Source organism: Pyrus communis, chromosome 11, assembly GCF_041283825.1.
Source record: "Pyrus communis isolate YQ-2024b chromosome 11, ASM4128382v1, whole genome shotgun sequence".
Lineage (NCBI taxonomy): Eukaryota > Viridiplantae > Streptophyta > Magnoliopsida > Rosales > Rosaceae > Pyrus > Pyrus communis.
Window position 1 is genome coordinate 31018019 of NC_142575.1, and position 18902 is coordinate 31036920.

The window sequence follows — 18902 nt, forward strand, 5'->3', positions numbered from 1 at the left end:
GTTAACTTTTTTTTTTTCTTCAAGTATTCAACCATTTGTATTATGACACTTAATGTACTTGACCGTGTTCATGACATATAAGGCTGGTTTGGTATTGCTGTGCTTTGAAAAAAAACTGATTTTGCTACGTTGTGAGAGTAAGCTCATTTTTGTTGTTTCACGTTTTCAGTTTTTTTTTTCACCCAAAACTGTGAAAATAAGCTGTTTTTAAGTGTTTATCAAACATTTTTTTGAGCTCAGCTTTTTTTAATACTCATTTTTTTTATAAAAATACTTCAGTACCAAACCAGTACATAGAAAAATCACTCGAGCACAAAGGTGTCCTTCAATTTCAAGTGCACACAATAAAGTTTAAGGCCCAACTCAAATTTCTCCAGAGACCTAAATCCAATGTCAAAGCCCAACCCAACCAAGAAAAATCCCGACACAGGTAAATCTCGTAAATAACTCCAAAACTGAGGGCGTTCGTTTAATTCGGGGGAGAAAAAGAACAACGCGACGACGTAAATCGCACGCTTTCGCTCCCAATTATTTGAAGTTGGAAAAAAGGATTTGGGGTTTTCATGATTTCCCTCCAATTCAAATTCTTTCGATTTTTCTAATTCCGCCGACGCATCTTTTTTCATATGATTACTCTCTGAGAGCCACACACCAAAACCCCATACAGATTCGATTCGTTTCCGAGAAAATTTTCACTTTCCCGGAAAATATAAAATCTTATCCAAACACGAAGCTTTCTCTCCCTTTCGAACTTCAATTTCTAGGGTTTGTATTCTCTCCTCTCTGCTTCCCGAGAAACAGCAGGTACTGTTTTTCTTCACCCAATTATCAAATTTCTTGTTTAATTTTTATGGAGGATAAGAAATGAAGATCTTATACCTTTTTTAGTGTTTGGATTGGCGGTTATGAGATGCTGAATTTTCTTGGAAGCCAAACAGGAAATTTTGTGTTTTTTCATTCACCAGTCCTTACGTTAACTTTTGGTTTCCTCTGGATCGCTGAATTGTCTTTACATGAATTCTTTGTTAGGTCATTTGTTTTTGGAATTAGATATTGAAGTTTTGTGATTTAAAATCTTCAAGAATTCAACTCGGGTACCTTTTCGTATCGGTCCAATTTTGTTCATATGAATAAAGAGTCTATCCTTTGTTTCTTTGATGAATTATTCGAATTATGGATCGGAAGCTACTTTTTGTCATGAATGCAAAAGATTTGATATTTTATGGGTTTTCTTACAACTTCGATGTTAAAGGACTCATCTTTATGCTGATGGAGGAGGGTGTCATATATTCCTGAAAATTATCTATTAAGCTACTTTTGCCTTACCTTCTATTAGGGTGAATGAGGGGCGTGTGCAATAGTTTTCTTTTGAACGAAATACAAGTTTTGAAAAAGCATCATTTACTCGCATTTGCTTGTTTTCTTAGAAGTATTTTAGTGGTCATTTGAAGTGGACACTTGTTGATATTGCATTTACCTGGATTATCAATATGTGCGGTGTACAGAATTTGAGGTTCAGCAATTTGTTTGCCGATTTGAAGTTGTAGTTATTTAGTTTTCATATAACGCATTGGAAAACAAAATTTATGATAATGCGTACCGCTAGTTTGAATCACTTGATTTTCTATGAAGGTAATCATGTAAATTTGAGGTTCAGCAATTTGTTTACCCTTTTGGAGGTTTAGTTATTTAGTCTTCATACAAGGCATTTGAAAACAAAAATTATGAAAGTGAACACTCCTAGTTTGAAGTACTGTTTAAATTACTTGATTTTCTGTGAACGAAATCATGTGACGTAGAATAATTGGTTACTGCTGCTACTTTTTGTTATTTAGATCACCTTGTGTCTCTTTTATTGGTTCCCTTCCTTACTGTAACATGTATGTTTGCTTTGATCATCTTAATTTACTATCACTTCCATGCATGGTTCCAGGTCATTTTTGACATGGATTCTGCAACACAAACTTTCCACCAACGCACGGTGTCTATCAAATTATGGCCCCCGACTCAGAGCACCAGGATACTGCTTGTTGAACGAATGACCAAGAATCTCATAACTCCGTCCATTTTCTCTAGAAAGTATGGCCTGCTTAGTAAAGAAGAAGCTGAGGAGGATGCCAAGCAAATAGAAAATATAGCCTTTGCAGCTGGAGACCAACATTTTGAGAAGGAACCATATGGTGATGGAAGTTCGGCAGTTCAAATTTATGCCAAAGAATCAAGTAGGCTTATGCTGGAAGTCCTAAAAAGGGGGCCCAAAGTAAAGGAAGATGGAGAGGTGATGCAGTATGAGAAAGCTACTGCTAGTCGTGAAAGTTTCTTTGATATTTCTGGTGGTCGCCGGTCCTTTATTGATGCTGAGGAGGCTTTGGAACTGTTAAAACCATTGAAGGAACATGAAAAATCTTACACCAAGATATGTTTTAGCAATAGAAGCTTTGGTATGGATGCAGCCCGTGTTGCTGAGCCAATCTTACTGTCTATCAAAGATCAACTGAAAGAAGTAGACCTGTCAGATTTTATTGCAGGAAGGTCAGAAGAAGAAGCTCTTAAAGTCATGAACATATTCTCTTCAGCCCTGGAAGGATGTGTCTTGAGGTATCTTAACCTTTCAGACAATGCCATGGGCGAAAAGGGTGTCAATGCATTTGGGTCACTTCTGAGATCACAAAACAATTTGGAGGAGCTTTATCTGATGAATGACGGCATATCAGAAGAAGCTGCAAGAGCTGTTTCTAAGTTTATCCCATCCACTGAGAAGCTTAGGGTCCTTCATTTTCACAACAACATGACAGGAGATGAGGGGGCAATTGCTATCTCTGAAATGGTGAGGCGTTCACCTCTCTTGGAGGATTTCCGTTGTTCTTCCACAAGGGTGGGTTCTGAAGGGGGCATAGCTTTAGCTGAAGCACTTGGGACTTGTACCCATTTGAAGAAGCTTGATTTGCGTGACAACATGTTTGGAGTAGAATCCGGGATTGCTCTGAGTAAATCCCTATCTGCTTTTGGAGATCTTACTGAAGTCTACCTGAGTTATCTGAACTTAGAAGATGAAGGAGCAGAAGCACTTGCCAGTTCTCTCAAAGAGACTGCACCTTCGCTTGAAGTTCTGGAAATGGCTGGAAATGACATTACAGCTGGATCGGCTGCTGCTCTAGCAACCTGTATAGCGGCAAAACAATTCCTAACCAAGTTAAACTTGGCTGAGAACGACCTGAAAGATGAAGGTACAATTTTGATTAGCCAAGCAATTTCAGAGGGTCATGGTCAGTTAACTGAGGTTGATTTGAGCACAAATTCGATTAGAAGGGTTGGAGCAAGGGTTTTGGCGCAGGCTGTTGTGAACAAACCCGGGTTCAAGTTGCTGAACATTAATAGCAATTTCATATCCGACGAGGGGATTGATGAGGTAAAGGAAATTTTCAAGAATTCGCCAGATGTGCTGGGACCTTTGGATGAGAATGATCCCGAAGGTGAAGACCTTGACGAGGAGTCTGATGATGAAGGGGCTGATGACAAGGATGATTTGGAATCAAAGCTTAAGGGCCTTGATATTAAGCAAGGGGAATAAAATTATTGACTCATGCAGTTTGCTGTTTTTTTTTTCATTTGATTCGAAACTTGTTCGGATATCAAATTTTCAGATAAGTTAGACTGTTTCTGTATGAGCTAATATCAGCGGGTTTTAGCCAAAGTTTTACAGTTCTGTTGTTGTACACTAGGCTCGGTATTTGGACGTTTGAGATTCAAGTAAGATTCAATGTTAAAGATTTCAGCATTTCAATTTTGTTTACTTAGATGATGACATCTAGTAAGTTGCTTCCTGATGGAAAAATAAGTACACAGATGCGAAAATTGAAAAGCACATTATTCCTGATTGATCACACCGCTACTGGAACTTTAAGCGACTCGAGTATCTTGTCATCTAACTCAAATTTGATGGCTTTCTTGTCTCTCCCAATCTTCAAGTACTCTTCAAATCGCTCCTTCAAGTCCTCAGCGAGGTTTGTGGTGGACTTCCATCCCAAAATCTCCTTGGCAGCTCTTGGTTCAGCATAGAAGTGCTGCAAGATACATGAAAAATCAACAATGTCAAGTACAGAGTGACTGCGCGACGCGTTGTAACTCATAAGTGCCCTCTTGGATCAATAAAATTTCTTACCATGTTACGGAATGGGAAAGCTTTCTTTGCATCAACTCCAGCAGCTTTTGGATCATAATGGACTATGTTAGCAGGGCGTCCGGCAGCTTGAGCACAAAGTTTTGCCAATCCGTCGAGAGTCACAGCACGCTCACTTACAATGTTGAAGATGTTACCAGATGCAGCATCCGGGTTCTCAACGGCTAGAGTGAGCATGGAGGACAAGTCTCGAACGTGGGAGATGTTAGTAAGTTGCATTCCGGAACCAGGGATTGGAACTGGTCTGTCCCTCACAATTCCTGCACGGAGGGTTATCAGAAAACAGCATTGTAGTTTTGTGATGCATGAATGAAACATCAGAGAAGTGCTTATTCGTGTTATCTACTTACGGTCGAAGAACCACTCCTCACAATCTTTGTTGTTGCCGAAGCCTAACATGTACTGGGGACGGAAAATTGCCCAGCTACCAAATATCTCTGCAATGTACTTCTCTACTGCAACATGACTAGCATCTGCTTTAACAGTATCCTGCAAAAAGTGAAGATTTGAAGACACAAGGGATTAGGATATGCAACGAGGGATTTGAAGACACGAAAACATACGCCTTCAACATGAGGAGGCTCCTCAGTTGGTTTATAAATTCCAGCACTGCTGATGAACAGGAATTGCTTCGCACCGGAGCTCTTCGCCCAATCTGCCACAGGCCTATAAGTATCCAAATTAAATTAGTATGATCTGTTTAGTTCCCGACTAGCTTCATTTTAAGTTCCGCACAGGGCGCTCAAAATCTCGGTCTGACCCTGACAGCGTATGAACATACAGAAAAAGGCTGCACAAGTTTAAAAATGGGCATTCAAGCATTGAAGAAACAGACCTCACAGTGTCCAAATCTTTGCCATTGTTATCCAACACAACATCAAATGCCGCTCCTTCGAAAATTGTCCCAATTGCCGCAGGTTCTCCCCACACTGTCTTCCCTCCAGCACTTACAATTTCCTAAAGAGAAACAAAGAAGTACATTCAGATCACACAAAAAATCCAACGTTATAAACAAATAAGGACACGTTTTGGATTGCTTCTGAAATAGCTAAAACAGCTTTCGGACAATCAAAAGCGCTTCTAATTGTCTTTGGAATGCTACTTCAAGAAGCACTGCCAGATGCTTCTTCAAGAAGCACTTCCAAATTTCCAATGAATATTTCAGTGTGTTTGTAATGAAATCACTTCTAAGGTCAGTTTCTAATTACTAGAGAAGCAATTCGAACGAGTCCTGAGATTAATCCCACATCGAAAATCGAGAAAGAAAAACAATGTGGAGATATTAACTGAGAATCTGGTAAATGGGGGCTTCTTCATCTTGTCCGAGCTTTCTTCACCAACTGTCAAGACTGTGACATCGTAGCCGGAACCCAGAAGCTCTTTGGCAAAGTAGAATCCGATGACCGCATGGCCACCGCTGTTGGTGTTGACTATCAAGACCTTTTTCTTCTCCTCCGCACTGGCCTGGATGCTGAAGGAACAATGGTTGGAGCGCCTGGAAGTTGCAGGGTGAGTGAGGAAAGAGTGAGAAGCTGAGAGGGAGGGGAGAGTGGAGAAGTGGGAGGAGGAGGAGAAAGAGAGGCGGGGGAGAGGGGAGAGAGACGGCGGAGAGAGGTTGGAGGGTGTGGAGGAGAAGAGCACAGAGGAGAAGGATGAAGCAAGAGTGGCCATTGATGACTACCAGTCTAGTTGCTGATTGTATGAGAACCAGCAATTTTTAGTATAAGATAAAAGAAAAGATAGACGAAAAACTTAAAGGTGCTCTTTTTATTTTGCTTTGTTTTTTTTTATTTTATTTTTTATAATTCCTTGAGATCATTAAAATTTGAGAAATGCTAAGAATTTTTTTTCACAAGTGTGATTTTTTATGGAATTTCTGTTATCTTATAATTTAATATTAATTTTCGTGCTAACATTATAAAATATTATACAAAAAATATAAGATGGCAGAAAATCTATGAAAGGTTATACTTTTGAGTCTATTTCTTTTCAAATTTTAGTTTTGGATACACATGGAGCTAAAAAAATAGAAAAAATAAAGGAAAATAAAAGTGAGAAAAATGATTGCTAATTATAATTAACTTCCAAAAATGTTAGTCAATAGTGTAATATTAGGAGTGACCGTAATTAAAGGTAAAATGAAAACAAATTGGTTAAGGTAGTTTGAATACGTGAACCAAAGATCTACAGATGTTCCAGTTTGACAATGCATTTATGAGACAGAGGCTTAAGGTAAAGGGGTAGAAGAATATCTAGGAACACTTGGAAAAAGACTCTAAGAAACGACACGACGTACTTGTAGCTAACGAAAGACTTAGCGCAAAATCAAGCACAGTAACATTTTAAAAATTTAAATAATTTAGTACTTATGTTTCAATAAACATAAGAAAATCAAGAATTGAAAAAAATTACAATAACCATTCCATGAAAGTAAAGCAAGAGAAATGCCAGCCCACGAAGTAACTCAAATAATAATACGTATTGCACAATGAGTTTCAGATTTAGAGAAGATATTAATGATTGCTGAATTGACAAAAGATATTTAAAGAGATAAAGTTGACAAATGATCTGAACAAATCATCTACAACTCACGATTATCTATAAATTCACTCAAGTTATATTACGCGTTTGTGCAATGAGTTCCAAACTTTAAGGTATAGTATTACTAGTGTTATATCGACAAACGACATTTAATGAGATGCGACATTTGAATTGTGTTAAGCTAATGATCTTAAAACACAATGATTGGATTTAAAATAGATCGATCAATTACGATTCCATGATCATTCATGAATTTACTCATATTAATTATAACATGGTTGGACTATAACTGTAACAATTACAATCTCACGAGTAATTATAAATTTAAAATGAATCCACATAATATTAATGTTATTATTCATCAAGGGATGGTTCGGTAGTGGGTGACAAATTTCAGGCCAATATTCCACATGTGCCGTCTTGGTTCGATTCTTGATATTGAATTCCACGATGATGGTCAGGAAGAGGCTGAAATGCATTTGTTAATCTTTCCTATCCTTGAAAGAGTGAACTGTCGTGGCAAAATCACCAGCTAATCTCCTTTTCTTTGTTTAACAATCGATATTATTTACTCTAAAGGGACAGAGAAGTGAATTAAGTCTCATAATAGACTAGCAATAATGTGGTTCAAATTCGTTTTTGGTGAGAATCGAACCTAAGAGCTCTCACTTATAAGTGAGCTAATTTTTTTTTTAAAGAAAAAATATAAATAACGGTCGCTGATGTTACTGTCACACACAATAATTCTTCTCCACACCCCACACCTCAAAAAAGGCAACCAACTTTGTTAGTGAAGAGATAGGAAAGAAGGGGAAAGCTGTGGTTCAGATCCACTTTGAGTTGAAGGATCTTGAGATCAATAATAATTTGATTGATTAACTATTTTTGTAACGTTGCCATTCGGCTCCTCTATATATACCAAACTAAATAAACCAATTAAATATCCCACATTATCTCAAGCTCCAACAAAACCCAAAAAACTAGCCGTTGCTCCCATCGCCTCTCTTCTCTCCCAAAAAATGGCAGCTTCAGTGGACACGCCATCCCCTGCCCACCTCAGCAAGCAGTCACTCGTGGCTTCTTCTTCACCGGTTTTCAGCCCCTCCTCCGACAAGCGCTTCTGGAGCTCTCTCAGCAGCCGGATCGATGCGCTTCTCGACGATCGAAACTCCAAAATCCCAATTGCTCAGAACCCACCAAATGCCGAACCGTCTCTGCCAATTCAAACGGTGAGTTCTTGGTTTTACTGTAAATTTTTTTTTATTGTTCAATTGGGGTTTCTGCTGTGGTTGTGGATTTGAAGGTTTTTACTTTTTTTTTTTTTTGTAGGAAAATAATGGCGGAGAAACAAAACCTGCGAGAGCGAGGAAGGAGGACTCGTTGCTTTTGATGAGAGGGTTCGATTCCATAGCTTACACTTTGTCTCAGCTCTCCAACACTCTGGATAATGCTCTTCAGGTAAAGTTCGATCCCGTCTGCAGCTAAAGATTTGAACTTTTTACAAATTTTGTCACAGTAAAATATATGTATATCAGATCTGAATTGAAAGAGCTTAAATTGGCGATTTTTCTAGGGTACGAACATGTATTAAGTGCGGACGCTTAGAAATGACCCATGTGGTGTATGAGACCGATCAGACGGTGTTGTACACCGCTCAATGTGCCACAATGATGGTCTTTTTTGGTGTTGGTATAGTGGAAGAACCCTAAATAGTAATGTTTGAAATTTGAAATTTGCTTTTTGATTGCCTGAACTGTAGAAATTAGTCACAACCGAGGTGGGATTTCAGCTTATGGGACTACTTTGTTTGCTGTGTATATATAGGGAGCCAATGATCTAGCTAAGCCACCCACGTTGACAGAGATATTCCATAGCCATCTGAGCAACTCGGAGGCGAAGAGTAAAGAGAAGGAATCGGAAGAACAGCAGAGTGCAGAAGATTCCCATGTAGGATTGAAGAGGAAATTCGACGATAGTCATTGCTCAGAGGAACAAGGAGATGAATCCAAGAAAGATAATGAGCACGAAGGCCCAAAAGACGGGAAGCTGAAGAAAGCAAAAAATGTAGGTTTCTCTCTTTTGTTCAGTGTCAAATCCTTGATGGTTCTGAGTTGATTGCTATATCCTAATTATGTGCTTATCTTTCCACAGCTTGCAATTTCAATGGCAACAAAAGCAGCTTCGTTTGCCCGGGAACTCAAGTCGATAAGATCGGATTTATGCTTTATGCAAGAACGCTGTGCTCTGCTGGAGGAGGAGAATCGGAGGCTCCGAGACGGGATGGATAAAGGGTTGAGGCCTGAGGAAGATGATCTGGTGAGGCTTCAGTTGGAGGCACTGCTATATGAGAAGTCAAGACTAGCAAATGAAAATTCAAACCTGGTTAGGGAAAATCAATGCCTCCACCAGCTTGTGGAGTATCACCAGCTTACCTCCCAAGATCTCTCTGCTTCATATGAACAAGTTGTACAAGGGTTGTGCCTAGACTTCTCGTCTCCTCCACGACCGACAGCAGACGAGGCAATTGGTGAAGATGGTGATGCTGCTGCTGATAATGAACTTTCTCAGACATCAAGAAGTAATCTTTTTGGCTTCTCTGCCTCGCTTGATGATGAGTGTTCTCGTGGGGATCATTAGGGAGTGGTTTCGAAGATTGTTTTGTTCAGGTTCGAAATTAACTATTGCAGATGTAAAATTTGATGCCATTGACTTTTATTCTGTGATTTCACTTCACCAGAAACATAAGTATCAATGAAAATTATTGCTCTACTTTGTTTTTCCGAACTTCGTTTCCCATGTAAGTTTCAAAAAAGAAATTCCGATACCAGTTCTCAACAAGGAAACATATCAAAATCAGAGAATAGATGAACTTAAATTCTTCATTAAAGACCACAAAAGTTGCGATTCAACATTCAAGCAAGGAACCATACATCATTCGGGCAACCAAGTACTAAATATTAACAACCAACCGAACTTAAGCTTTCAATGTTAAAGCTACTGCCTACGGGTTTCCAAACTAACCGGTTTCACACTTCACAAAATACTTGCTAAGCCAATCCAGCCACTGTTTAAACCATTAAGACTGCTTCTTTCTCTTGTTCTTAGATGCAAACTTGCGATCTTGAGCAGAATCCTGAGGAGAAAGTGCATCACGTGCTGCTTGAGATGAGAAATTCATAAATGTTTCGGTAGCTTTCGATAAAGTTGAAACCAAAATCACGTCCTTCATTTTCTCCATCACTTCAGAAAATGCATTAGTCCCTTTCTCAAACTACAACCAAACAAAGTAAACATGATAATTGCACATTGCTCCGCATATTTAACGGAAACAAGGACTAGAGTTCAAAGTACTCCAAAAAAATCCAAGATTACATGCAAAAGCAGCAAAACTATCATCTTCTTTTGGGATTTTTTTTTTCCTTTTAATCCTCTGAATACTGTTATAAACCTGTTATAAACTACGGTCTCAAGGTAGCAAAAATGGTCTTACCCCTTCAAGTTTGGCATGAGCAACTTCCAACTTCGAAGTAAGCTCATGGTTCTCATTTGTCAAGGCTTCAATCTGCACAAGAGGGCGAAATGTCATATTTCTAGACAATAAGATAGATAGTTCATCACGACAAACGGAAATAACCTTCTTCTGAGAGTCGATGTACAAGCTTTTGTATCTCTTCTCTGGGCTTTCAGAAAATCCAGGTCTTCTCTTATTTTCCTATTTCACAAAAACAAACATTCTAAATAAGGAACATAAATTAATTATAAATACGTATCAGTAAGTAACAAAATCTTATTCCGCGGCGAGGTGATTACCTTTGAGTTCATTTTTTCCAAGAGTTGTAGAAGATAGTCCATTTTTTCTTCCATGCTTTTCTCGCCCGAGGTCTGTCCTTCCTCCAAGTTTGTCCCATTCACAGGGGCTTCCTCCAAAAGAGGCTGCTCATCTTCCGTCTCACTCTCACTAACAGTTTCGTACACAGGCTCTATGTCCCCGTTTTCAACAGGCGTAACACTGTTACGAATGCGCAGAGAACGCCTAACAACGGCATTGTACTGCTTGACTCTCTTTCTTGAATGAGATGGTTTGGCAGATTTTTCTTGCATCCTAAGGTTTGAGTTAGTTTTCGGGCTAGCGTTTTCGGGGTGCTGTTCCACTCTCTCAGGAGCAGGATTTGGTCCCTCAGATTGCGGTTCCTCAGTTTCAGATGATGCATTTGTTGCCTTGGGCTTTAACTTCAATACGAGAATCACGTATTAGGAAATTAAACCATAATTAAGCAATTAAACTAGTATTTTTGCAGAGAAAACATCAACACTCGGAACAAATTAAAACAAGAACTTCCACTAAAATTTCACTAAAAATAAAAAAAATAATACTTTCAGCACTAAAAGGCAATAAACCAACACATCTCTGACCTTAATCACAAACCCTAATAAAAAAAATCAATTAAAAATCAAACCTTGACCCCTAACAGGCAACATAATTATAAAACAAACAGAAAATCAACCACAGGACACATAACCTGCTAGCTCGTTCGGATGTGTTTTTAAAATGAGTGAAAACGCTTTAAGATCTAAAAGCACTTTAAATGCTTTTTGGAAGAAGCTATTAGTTCCAAAAATATTTCCATCAAAAACGTTTTCGGTTATTCTAAAAGTACATCCGAGCTCTGCATCTCCCAAAAAGGAACAAGAAGAGACAGTTAACCCATTAACCAAGAAATCAAAAATTAAAAAAAAACACATAGAATATTCAACGTGAAATTAAAATCTAGCATGTGGGTTTTGCAAAAGTAAAAAATAAAAAAGCAAAAAGCTTCAATCTTTACTGTAAAAAAATGATAGGAGAGAGAAATTTCACCGTGTGAGGCTGAGCCTGCGCCATTTCTTCTTTCCTTGAAGCAGCTCCTCTCTTCCCCATCTCCCTCTTTCTTCTCTTTCACTCTTCAGAGCTCTGCTGCTTCTTCTGACCATTTACTGAGAGAGCATGTGAGATTTTAACTTGTCCTTGGAAACGTAAAAGGACCAGATGGTAATTTTTGACAGTAATTTTCGAGAACTCTCGATCTCAGCCGTTCAACTTTGATGCCTTGTTTAAATTGTTCAATCCTGGCCCTCTAATTTGTCAGCGTAATATTTACCGCCCCTTTGCAGATATTTTGACCTTTCTCCGAGGGTTCACTTTGTAAGAAAATTGTGCCCTTGAAGTGGGCCGGGCCGGATCGTTTCCTCTTCTTCTGGGTACATGAATTGGGCCCATCAGTAATACTAGCGGCCTACTTACGAAGCAGCACTTTGCTTTGGTTTGGCCCCTCAATTTTGTAAGCACCCCACAAGTAAAATTTCTCCATATGAACAAAAAAAAAAAAAAAAAAATCTCGTTCTAGTGTTCCTCACGTACTCTCAACTCAAGAGTCCAATTCCTCATAAACCAATTGTGTGCTTGGCTTGTGTTTTCAGTTGTACACAGTGTTTGAAATTTTTTCAATACGGTGATATTCCGTGAAAATATAGAAAAAATTAGAGAGAGATACGGAAGGGGTGAAGTTTCATAATGAAGAAACTCTTGAGTTTTGGCTAAAATTGACAGATTTCGTTGGTATTTCCGACATATCGGTTAAATATCGAAAACAACTCTTATATTTTGTCTAAATTAGTGTTTCAAATTTTCTTGTTAAATTTGCATAATTTCCATTGAAAGCAACCCATACCAATTTCACTTTGTGGTTAATACCAGCCTCCACATAAATGGATTAATTATTAGACCTAACTAAAACTGGAAAATTTACTTGTTTGACTGTGGCTCATTGTTGTTCAACATTGCAGAGCAGTATTTAATCTTTGAAAACTGTGGTTTACTCAGCAATCGACACAGAAAACCATGAATGAAAAAGAGTATAACGAAAAAAAAAATAAAACAACATTCCCGAAATCTCTCATTCCCCTCCCTGTGGTGCAGGTTGTTGGTGATCGAACCATTAATATTGGTTACCATTGGGAAAAATTTTATTTGTGTTGGAGTTAATTCAAAACTAAAAAATGCCTAAACTGAAAACGTGTCTGTCAAATAAGTTGGAACATATACATTAAAATGGTTGGATTGAGCATGTCATGGGAGGATATGTGCCAATGCATATGGATAGTATAAGTGGTGAATGAAACCTCCAAGTTCATATTTCTTTTCCTCAAAATATATATATATATATATATATATTGATTTTCAATTGAATTGTGAAAGTTTTCAATAATATCAAAGGAGTTGCATACGGTGGAATTAGCAACTGATATAGCCTATCAGTATAGTATGGTAATGCCTTCAGCATAGTGTGGTGATTGCAAATATATGACTTACGACAGACGCTTGTTCAATGGCTCTTGGGACAGGAGAATGATAGTAAGTAATAAGAATTTTTCTTTGGTAGTGAACTTTGTTTTGTATTTATTGAAATTTGATGTATATTTACTTGATGAAAACAATTACAAGATGAAACATATATATAGAGAAGAAAAAGAACATAAGCCTAATTTTGCCTAACTTACCTAACTTGCTTGACTAACCTAACTTGCCTAACTTTGAACAAGAAAATTGACTAGCCTACCATTATTCCAACATGTTTATTTCAAGCATTTTAACACTCCCCCTCAAGTTGGAGTGTGAATGTCGATGACACCCAACTTGCTAATTAAGACCTCAAATTGTGCCGAGCTTAGTGGTTTGGTGAACAAGTCTGCAGGTTGATTCGAGGTCCGTATGTAAGCTGTTTGCACCATTCCCATTTGAATCTTCTCACGTATTAAGTGACAGTCTATCTCTATATGCTTCGTTCGTTCATGAAACACTGGGTTCGAAGCAATGTGCATGGCAGCTTGATTATCACAAAACATTGTGACTGGTTGTGCATGATTTACTTGCAAGTCCTTCAAAATGTTTCTTAGCCATATAACTTCACAACAAGTAGTAGCCATAGAACGGTATTCTGCCTCTGCACTGGAACGAGATATTGTGTTTTGTTTCTTCGTTTTCCAAGATATCGGTGCTTGTCCAAGGAAGATACAATAACCGGTTATTGACCTTCTAGTGTCTTTACATCGAGCCCAATCAGCATCACAAAAGGCTTGTAGTTGTAGCGAACCTGTAGAAGGCAAAAGAATTCCCTGTCCAGGAGATTGTTTGATGTACCTGAGAACCTTATGCACCGCTTCAAGGTGTGGTTGTCGTGGCTTGTCCATGAATTGGCTCAACATATTAACCACATAAGTCAGGTCAGGTCGCGTGATGGTTAAGTAAATCAGTCTCCCTATGAGTCGCCTGTATGAAGAAGGATCATGTAGGAGCGTCCCATCAGTTTGTGTAAGGGACAGGTTTGGTTCCATTGGTAATCGTGAGGGCTTCGCACTAAGGAACCCAGCATCTTCTAGTATTTCCAACGCATATTTGCGTTGGCACAAGGCAATCCCTTGTTTAGATCTTGCAACTTCTATCCCCAAAAAGTATTTGAGTTTTCCCAAATCCTTTAGTTTAAAATGTTGGGAAAGGAAGAGTTTAGTCTCTTCAATTTCTCTCAAATTGTTACCTGCAAGTATCACGTCATCAACATACACAAGTAATGCCATGAAACTGCCTTGACGGTTTCGGACGAACAATGAGTAATCTGACCATGATTGATGAAAACCAGCAGTCTTGAGAGCACTAGACAGCTTGATAAACCATTGTCTCGAGGCCTGTTTTAAACCATAAATGGATTTGTGTAATTTGCATACTCGTGTCTCCCCCTTTCGTCCGAACCCAGGAGGCAGGGACATATAAACCTCCTCGTATAAGTCACCATGCAAGAATGTGTTGTTCACATCAAGTTGATGAAGATGCCAGCCTCGTATGGAGGCAATACTCAGGAGGACGCGGACGGTGGTGAGCTTGGCAACTGGAGCAAAAGTTTCCCGATAATCAAGCCCCTCAATTTGACTGTAGCCTTTAGCAACGAGACGAGCTTTGTAGCGTTCAACACTGCTGTCAGGTTTAAGCTTCACCTTATAGATCCATTTGCAACCGATGGGATGTTTGTGAGGTGGTAAGGGCACAAGAGTCCAAGTGCGATTGTCATGAAGGGCAACAATCTCTTTTTGCATGGCGTCACGCCATTTTGGATCCTGAACAGCCTGCGAAAAACTGGTGGGTTCTTTGATAATGGTGAGGGTGGTGAGAAAGGTTTTGTGAGTGGGGGATACATGGTCATAAGATAAATACTGAGATATGGGGTGAGATGTACCTGATGACTGGACCATGCTTGTGGAAGATGTGGGAGCAACACGGGAAGGGAGGGCCACCTCAACATGAAAGTCCTGCAAAAATGTGGAAGTTTTGGTCGGTCGAGTGCTACGACGGAGTGGAGGTGGTTGGTCTGGTGATGGAGTGGTTGGAGGTGGTGAAGAGTGTAGAGTATGTGTAGGGTATGTGGAGGTGGGGAAAAGTGGTGAAGGTGTTGATAAGGTATATGGTGGTGGAGTTGTAGTAGGTAAAGGAGATGAGGGTGGTGTGATGTCGGTAAGTGTGGGAGAGGTGGTGTTTATGTCTTCGGGTGCAAGGCTTGAGTGCGACTCAATGGGAGAGGTCAAGTCAAACGTGATGGATGAGGGTGTAATGTTTGATGGAGACGGGGCAGCGGAAGTGGTATGATTTTGGAATGGAAAATGATTTTCAAAAAAAACAACATCCCTAGAAACAAAAGTCTTATTGTGTTTTATATCAAACAATTTATAACCCTTTTGACCATAAGGATACCCAAGAAAAATGCATTGGATTGCACGGGGGTCGAATTTAGAGGGCCTTTGGGCGTGTGTAGAAGCAAAACATAAACTACCAAAAACCTTTAAATGGGAATAGTTAGGTGCTTTGTGAAACAGTTTTTCGTAAGGTGTTTTACCTTGGAGAAGTGGAGTGGGTGTTCTATTGATGAGGTAAGCTGAGGTTAAGATTGCATCCCCCCAAAAACGTTTTGGCAAACAAGCTTGAAAGAGCAAAGCCCGAGCAACATTAAGCAAATGTCGGTGTTTACGTTCGGCAACACCATTTTGTTGTGGTGTGTTGACACAACTAGATTGATGTATGATGCCTTTGAGAGCATAAAATTGCTCAAGCTTAAACTCAGGGCCATTGTCACTTCGTATGATTTGAACTCTGGTATTGAATTGAGTCTCAATCATTTGAATGAATCCCACTAAAATGTCTTTTGTGTCATATTTATGTTTCATCAAATAAACCCAAGTGCTTCTAGTGTAGTCATCTACGATGGTAAGGAAATACTTGGCACCTGAAATAGAAGCAACTTGATAACCACCCCAAATATCAATATGCAATAATTCAAAACATGATTTGGTAGAAATAGAGCTCAAAGGAAAGGGTGATCTTGTTTGTTTGGCCAATGGGCAAATTAAACATTTTTCCAAATCACAAGCCTTATTGTTAAATAAAGGTAATAACGAAGTGGCTTTATGAGATGGGTGTCCTAGGCGTTGGTGCCAAAGCTTTGGTGAGACGGTTTGAATATTGTTGCATGTTCCTTTCTTTGATGGGTCGAGGTAGTAAAGTCCATCCCTTTCAGTTCCTGTCCCAATCATCTTCCCCGAGCGAAGGTCCTGAATGACACAAAATTGGGTGAAGAAAATGGTGACATATAAGGAATCATAGGCTAGTTTACTGATAGATATTAAATTCAACCTAAAGAACGGCACACATAGGACATTTTCAAGGATAAGATTATGAGAGAAAACAACTTGTCCAATGTGAGTGACTTTGGCAACGGAACCATCTGGCAGTTCAACTGTATGATTTTCAACAATTCGTGAGTGTGTAAGGAGACTAGGACTGCAAACTATGTGATCTGTGGCACCACTGTCCAGGATCCAAATACTTTTGGTTCCTTTACATGGAAAAGAGAAGGCTTTACCTGAAAGTTCTTCATGACTAGGAGGATTACTGACTTGATTGGCAAATGATGATTTGTTCTTGTTCAACATCTGAAGGATTTGCTTGCAGTCCTCCTGAGAGAACGGGAAATTAGGCACTGTCTCTTGCTTGTTACTTTGTGAAACTTGATTGCCCTTTGAAGAAAAGAGACGATTGGATTCGGTCTCTGTGGCTGCTTTCCGTTTTCGACAGAAATCGAAGGTGTGGCCTTTCCATCCGCAAAAAGTGCACTTGAGATGTGCACGACAATTTTTGGTGATGTGATTGGTTTTATTGCACTTTCCACATCACATCTCCTTGTCTTCAGGTGTAGGTTCTCGCGACAGATTCTTCACTGCAAAGACAGCAGTTTCTAGTTGTGTGCTTTTCCCATTGGAAACCTCTGCCTGGCGTTCATGTCGAAGGACCAATGCATATGCCTTGTTCACCGTAGGTAGTGGTTCGAGAAGAAGAGTATTGCTTCGAACCGTAGCATACGATTCGTTCAGTCCCATAAGGAACTTCATGGTTTTCTGAGTTTCAACATATGAGTTCATCTCATTCTTTGTTCCACAACTGCATGCTGGAATGGAACACAAAGTATCACGTTCATCCCATAAACTTTTAAGTTTAGTGAAGTAAGAACTTACACTCATATTGCTTTGGACACAATCATGGATCTCGTTCTCAACATGGAACAGCTGAACTATATTCACATGTGAGAACCTCTCCTGCAGATCGGTCCACATTTGTCGAGCATCCTTGTAGTTGATGACACTCCCTGAAATCTCCTTTGACATGGAGCCTAGTAGCCATGTCTTGACCAAGTTGTTGCAGCGATTCCATTGCTGCAGCTCCTCAAACTTATCCTCACTTGGTTTGTTGATCGTCCCATCAACAAAACCAAGTTTGTTCTTGACCGTTAAGGCCATACTCATGGATTGAACCCATGTGTTGTAGTTGTCTTCCACCAATGGTTGTGGTACGAGGATTGCACCAGGTTGATCCGAGTGGTGAAGATAGAGCGGGTGGTTGGGACTTTCCCATTTTGAATGAGAGGCCATGCCTAGAACGGTTGACCTCGTGGCTGCTTTCGAGCTGTAAGTGAGAGGTTTCAGATCACAGCTCTGATACCATATTGAAATTTGATGTATATTTACTTGATGAAAACAATTACAAGATGAAACATATATATAGGGAAGAAAAAGAACATAAGCCTAATTTTGCCTAACTTACCTAACTTGCTTGACTAACCTAACTTGCCTAACTTTGAACAAGAAAATTGACTAGCCTACCATTATTCCAACATGTTTATTTCAAGCATTTTAACAGTATTTATCTTTTTTACTGTTTTTGAGATAAATTTATGAGAGAATAAATGATTGGACTATTTTGCCCGTTCATAGGTCAAAGGATTTTTTTTTTATTTTTTTATTTTTTATTTTTTACATTTTATACTTGATTTTTTTTTTTTTTTGCTATGTTTTTTTATAAGCATGGGTATTCCAGGGTTTTAAAACATTAAACAGAGTTATTTCATGTTCTTGCTTTATAAATAGATACAAGATATTACTATTTTTGAAAATATAATATACTAATTATTTTGTTGGTTATTATGCAGCATAAATCTGCATTATCTGATATACTAAAAACACGGGGATAAGGACATGCCTTCCATGACACAATTTGCTTACTCACCTAAACCTACCTGTTAGATAATTTTAATGGTAAAGTTGTCAGCGGTAAAAATTATAATTTTTGTTAATTATAATTACCAAAAAAATAAAATTATGACTCTTTTTGTCAATAAAAATGGTGACTTACAAGTCAACAACTTTTATTGACAAAAAAAAAGTTATAATTTTATTTTAGCTTTTTGTAAATATAATTAAATAAAAATTAAATTATAATTTTTACCTCTAACAATTCCACCACTAAAACTATCTAAAAGTCAAGTTTGGGTGAATAAGAACATATTGTTGTGGAAGGAATGTTCTAATCCCCGTGATTATAGAGATTTATAGTGCATAATAACCAACAAAATAATTAGTATGTTATATTTGAAAATAATAATATATTTTATGTGCATATAATGCAAGAGGATGAAATAAAAACTGCCTCTCCTTAAATCTATAAAACAACTGAAATAACCATGCTTATAAAAAGAAAAAAACAGTAAAAGAAAACAATTAAATATCAAATGGTCAAAACGGTAAAATAAGTTTTTCAACTGGCCCAGGT

At 38.5% G+C, this 18902-nt stretch overlaps 5 protein-coding genes across 6 annotated transcripts; 2 read left to right on the forward strand and 3 right to left on the reverse strand.

The window, feature by feature from the left end:
• Positions 1–483: 483 nt before the first annotated feature.
• On the forward strand, positions 484–3784 carry RANGAP1 (RAN GTPase activating protein 1). The gene is made up of 2 exons (XM_068481378.2): positions 484–804; positions 1934–3784. Exon 2 carries the CDS (start codon positions 1946–1948, stop codon positions 3569–3571), a length of 1626 nt encoding a protein of 541 aa, XP_068337479.1. The 5' UTR covers positions 484–804; positions 1934–1945; the 3' UTR covers positions 3572–3784.
• On the reverse strand, positions 3746–5916 carry CSP41A (chloroplast stem-loop binding protein of 41 kDa). The gene is made up of 6 exons (XM_068481379.2): positions 5468–5916; positions 5016–5137; positions 4744–4846; positions 4531–4669; positions 4163–4440; positions 3746–4064 (listed from the first exon to the last, which is right to left on the reverse strand). Exons 1-6 carry the CDS (start codon positions 5849–5851, stop codon positions 3882–3884), a joined length of 1209 nt encoding a protein of 402 aa, XP_068337480.2. The 5' UTR covers positions 5852–5916; the 3' UTR covers positions 3746–3881.
• A 1642-nt stretch (positions 5917–7558) lies between these two features.
• On the forward strand, positions 7559–9505 carry LOC137742595 (uncharacterized). The gene is made up of 4 exons (XM_068482504.2): positions 7559–7950; positions 8051–8179; positions 8546–8785; positions 8873–9505. The coding sequence occupies exons 1-4, from the start codon at positions 7741–7743 to the stop codon at positions 9356–9358; spliced, it is 1065 nt and encodes a 354-aa protein (XP_068338605.2). The 5' UTR covers positions 7559–7740; the 3' UTR covers positions 9359–9505.
• Positions 9506–9582: 77 nt separating this feature from the next.
• On the reverse strand, positions 9583–12791 carry LOC137742596 (uncharacterized). 2 transcript variants are annotated; one of them, XM_068482506.2, is made up of 5 exons: positions 11580–12791; positions 10532–10951; positions 10356–10433; positions 10212–10283; positions 9583–9992 (listed from the first exon to the last, which is right to left on the reverse strand). In XM_068482506.2, the coding sequence occupies exons 1-5, from the start codon at positions 11637–11639 to the stop codon at positions 9798–9800; spliced, it is 825 nt and encodes a 274-aa protein (XP_068338607.2). In that variant the 5' UTR covers positions 11640–12791; the 3' UTR covers positions 9583–9797. The 2 variants fall into 2 exon arrangements, with proteins under 2 accessions (XP_068338607.2, XP_088536691.1); XM_088680565.1 differs by having other exon boundaries at positions 10532–10945; positions 11580–11790.
• A 4178-nt stretch (positions 12792–16969) lies between these two features.
• Positions 16970–17725, reverse strand: LOC148693274 (uncharacterized). Its single transcript, XM_088680351.1, has one exon. The coding sequence runs from the start codon at positions 17723–17725 to the stop codon at positions 16970–16972; it is 756 nt and encodes a 251-aa protein (XP_088536477.1).
• Positions 17726–18902: the final 1177 nt, after the last annotated feature.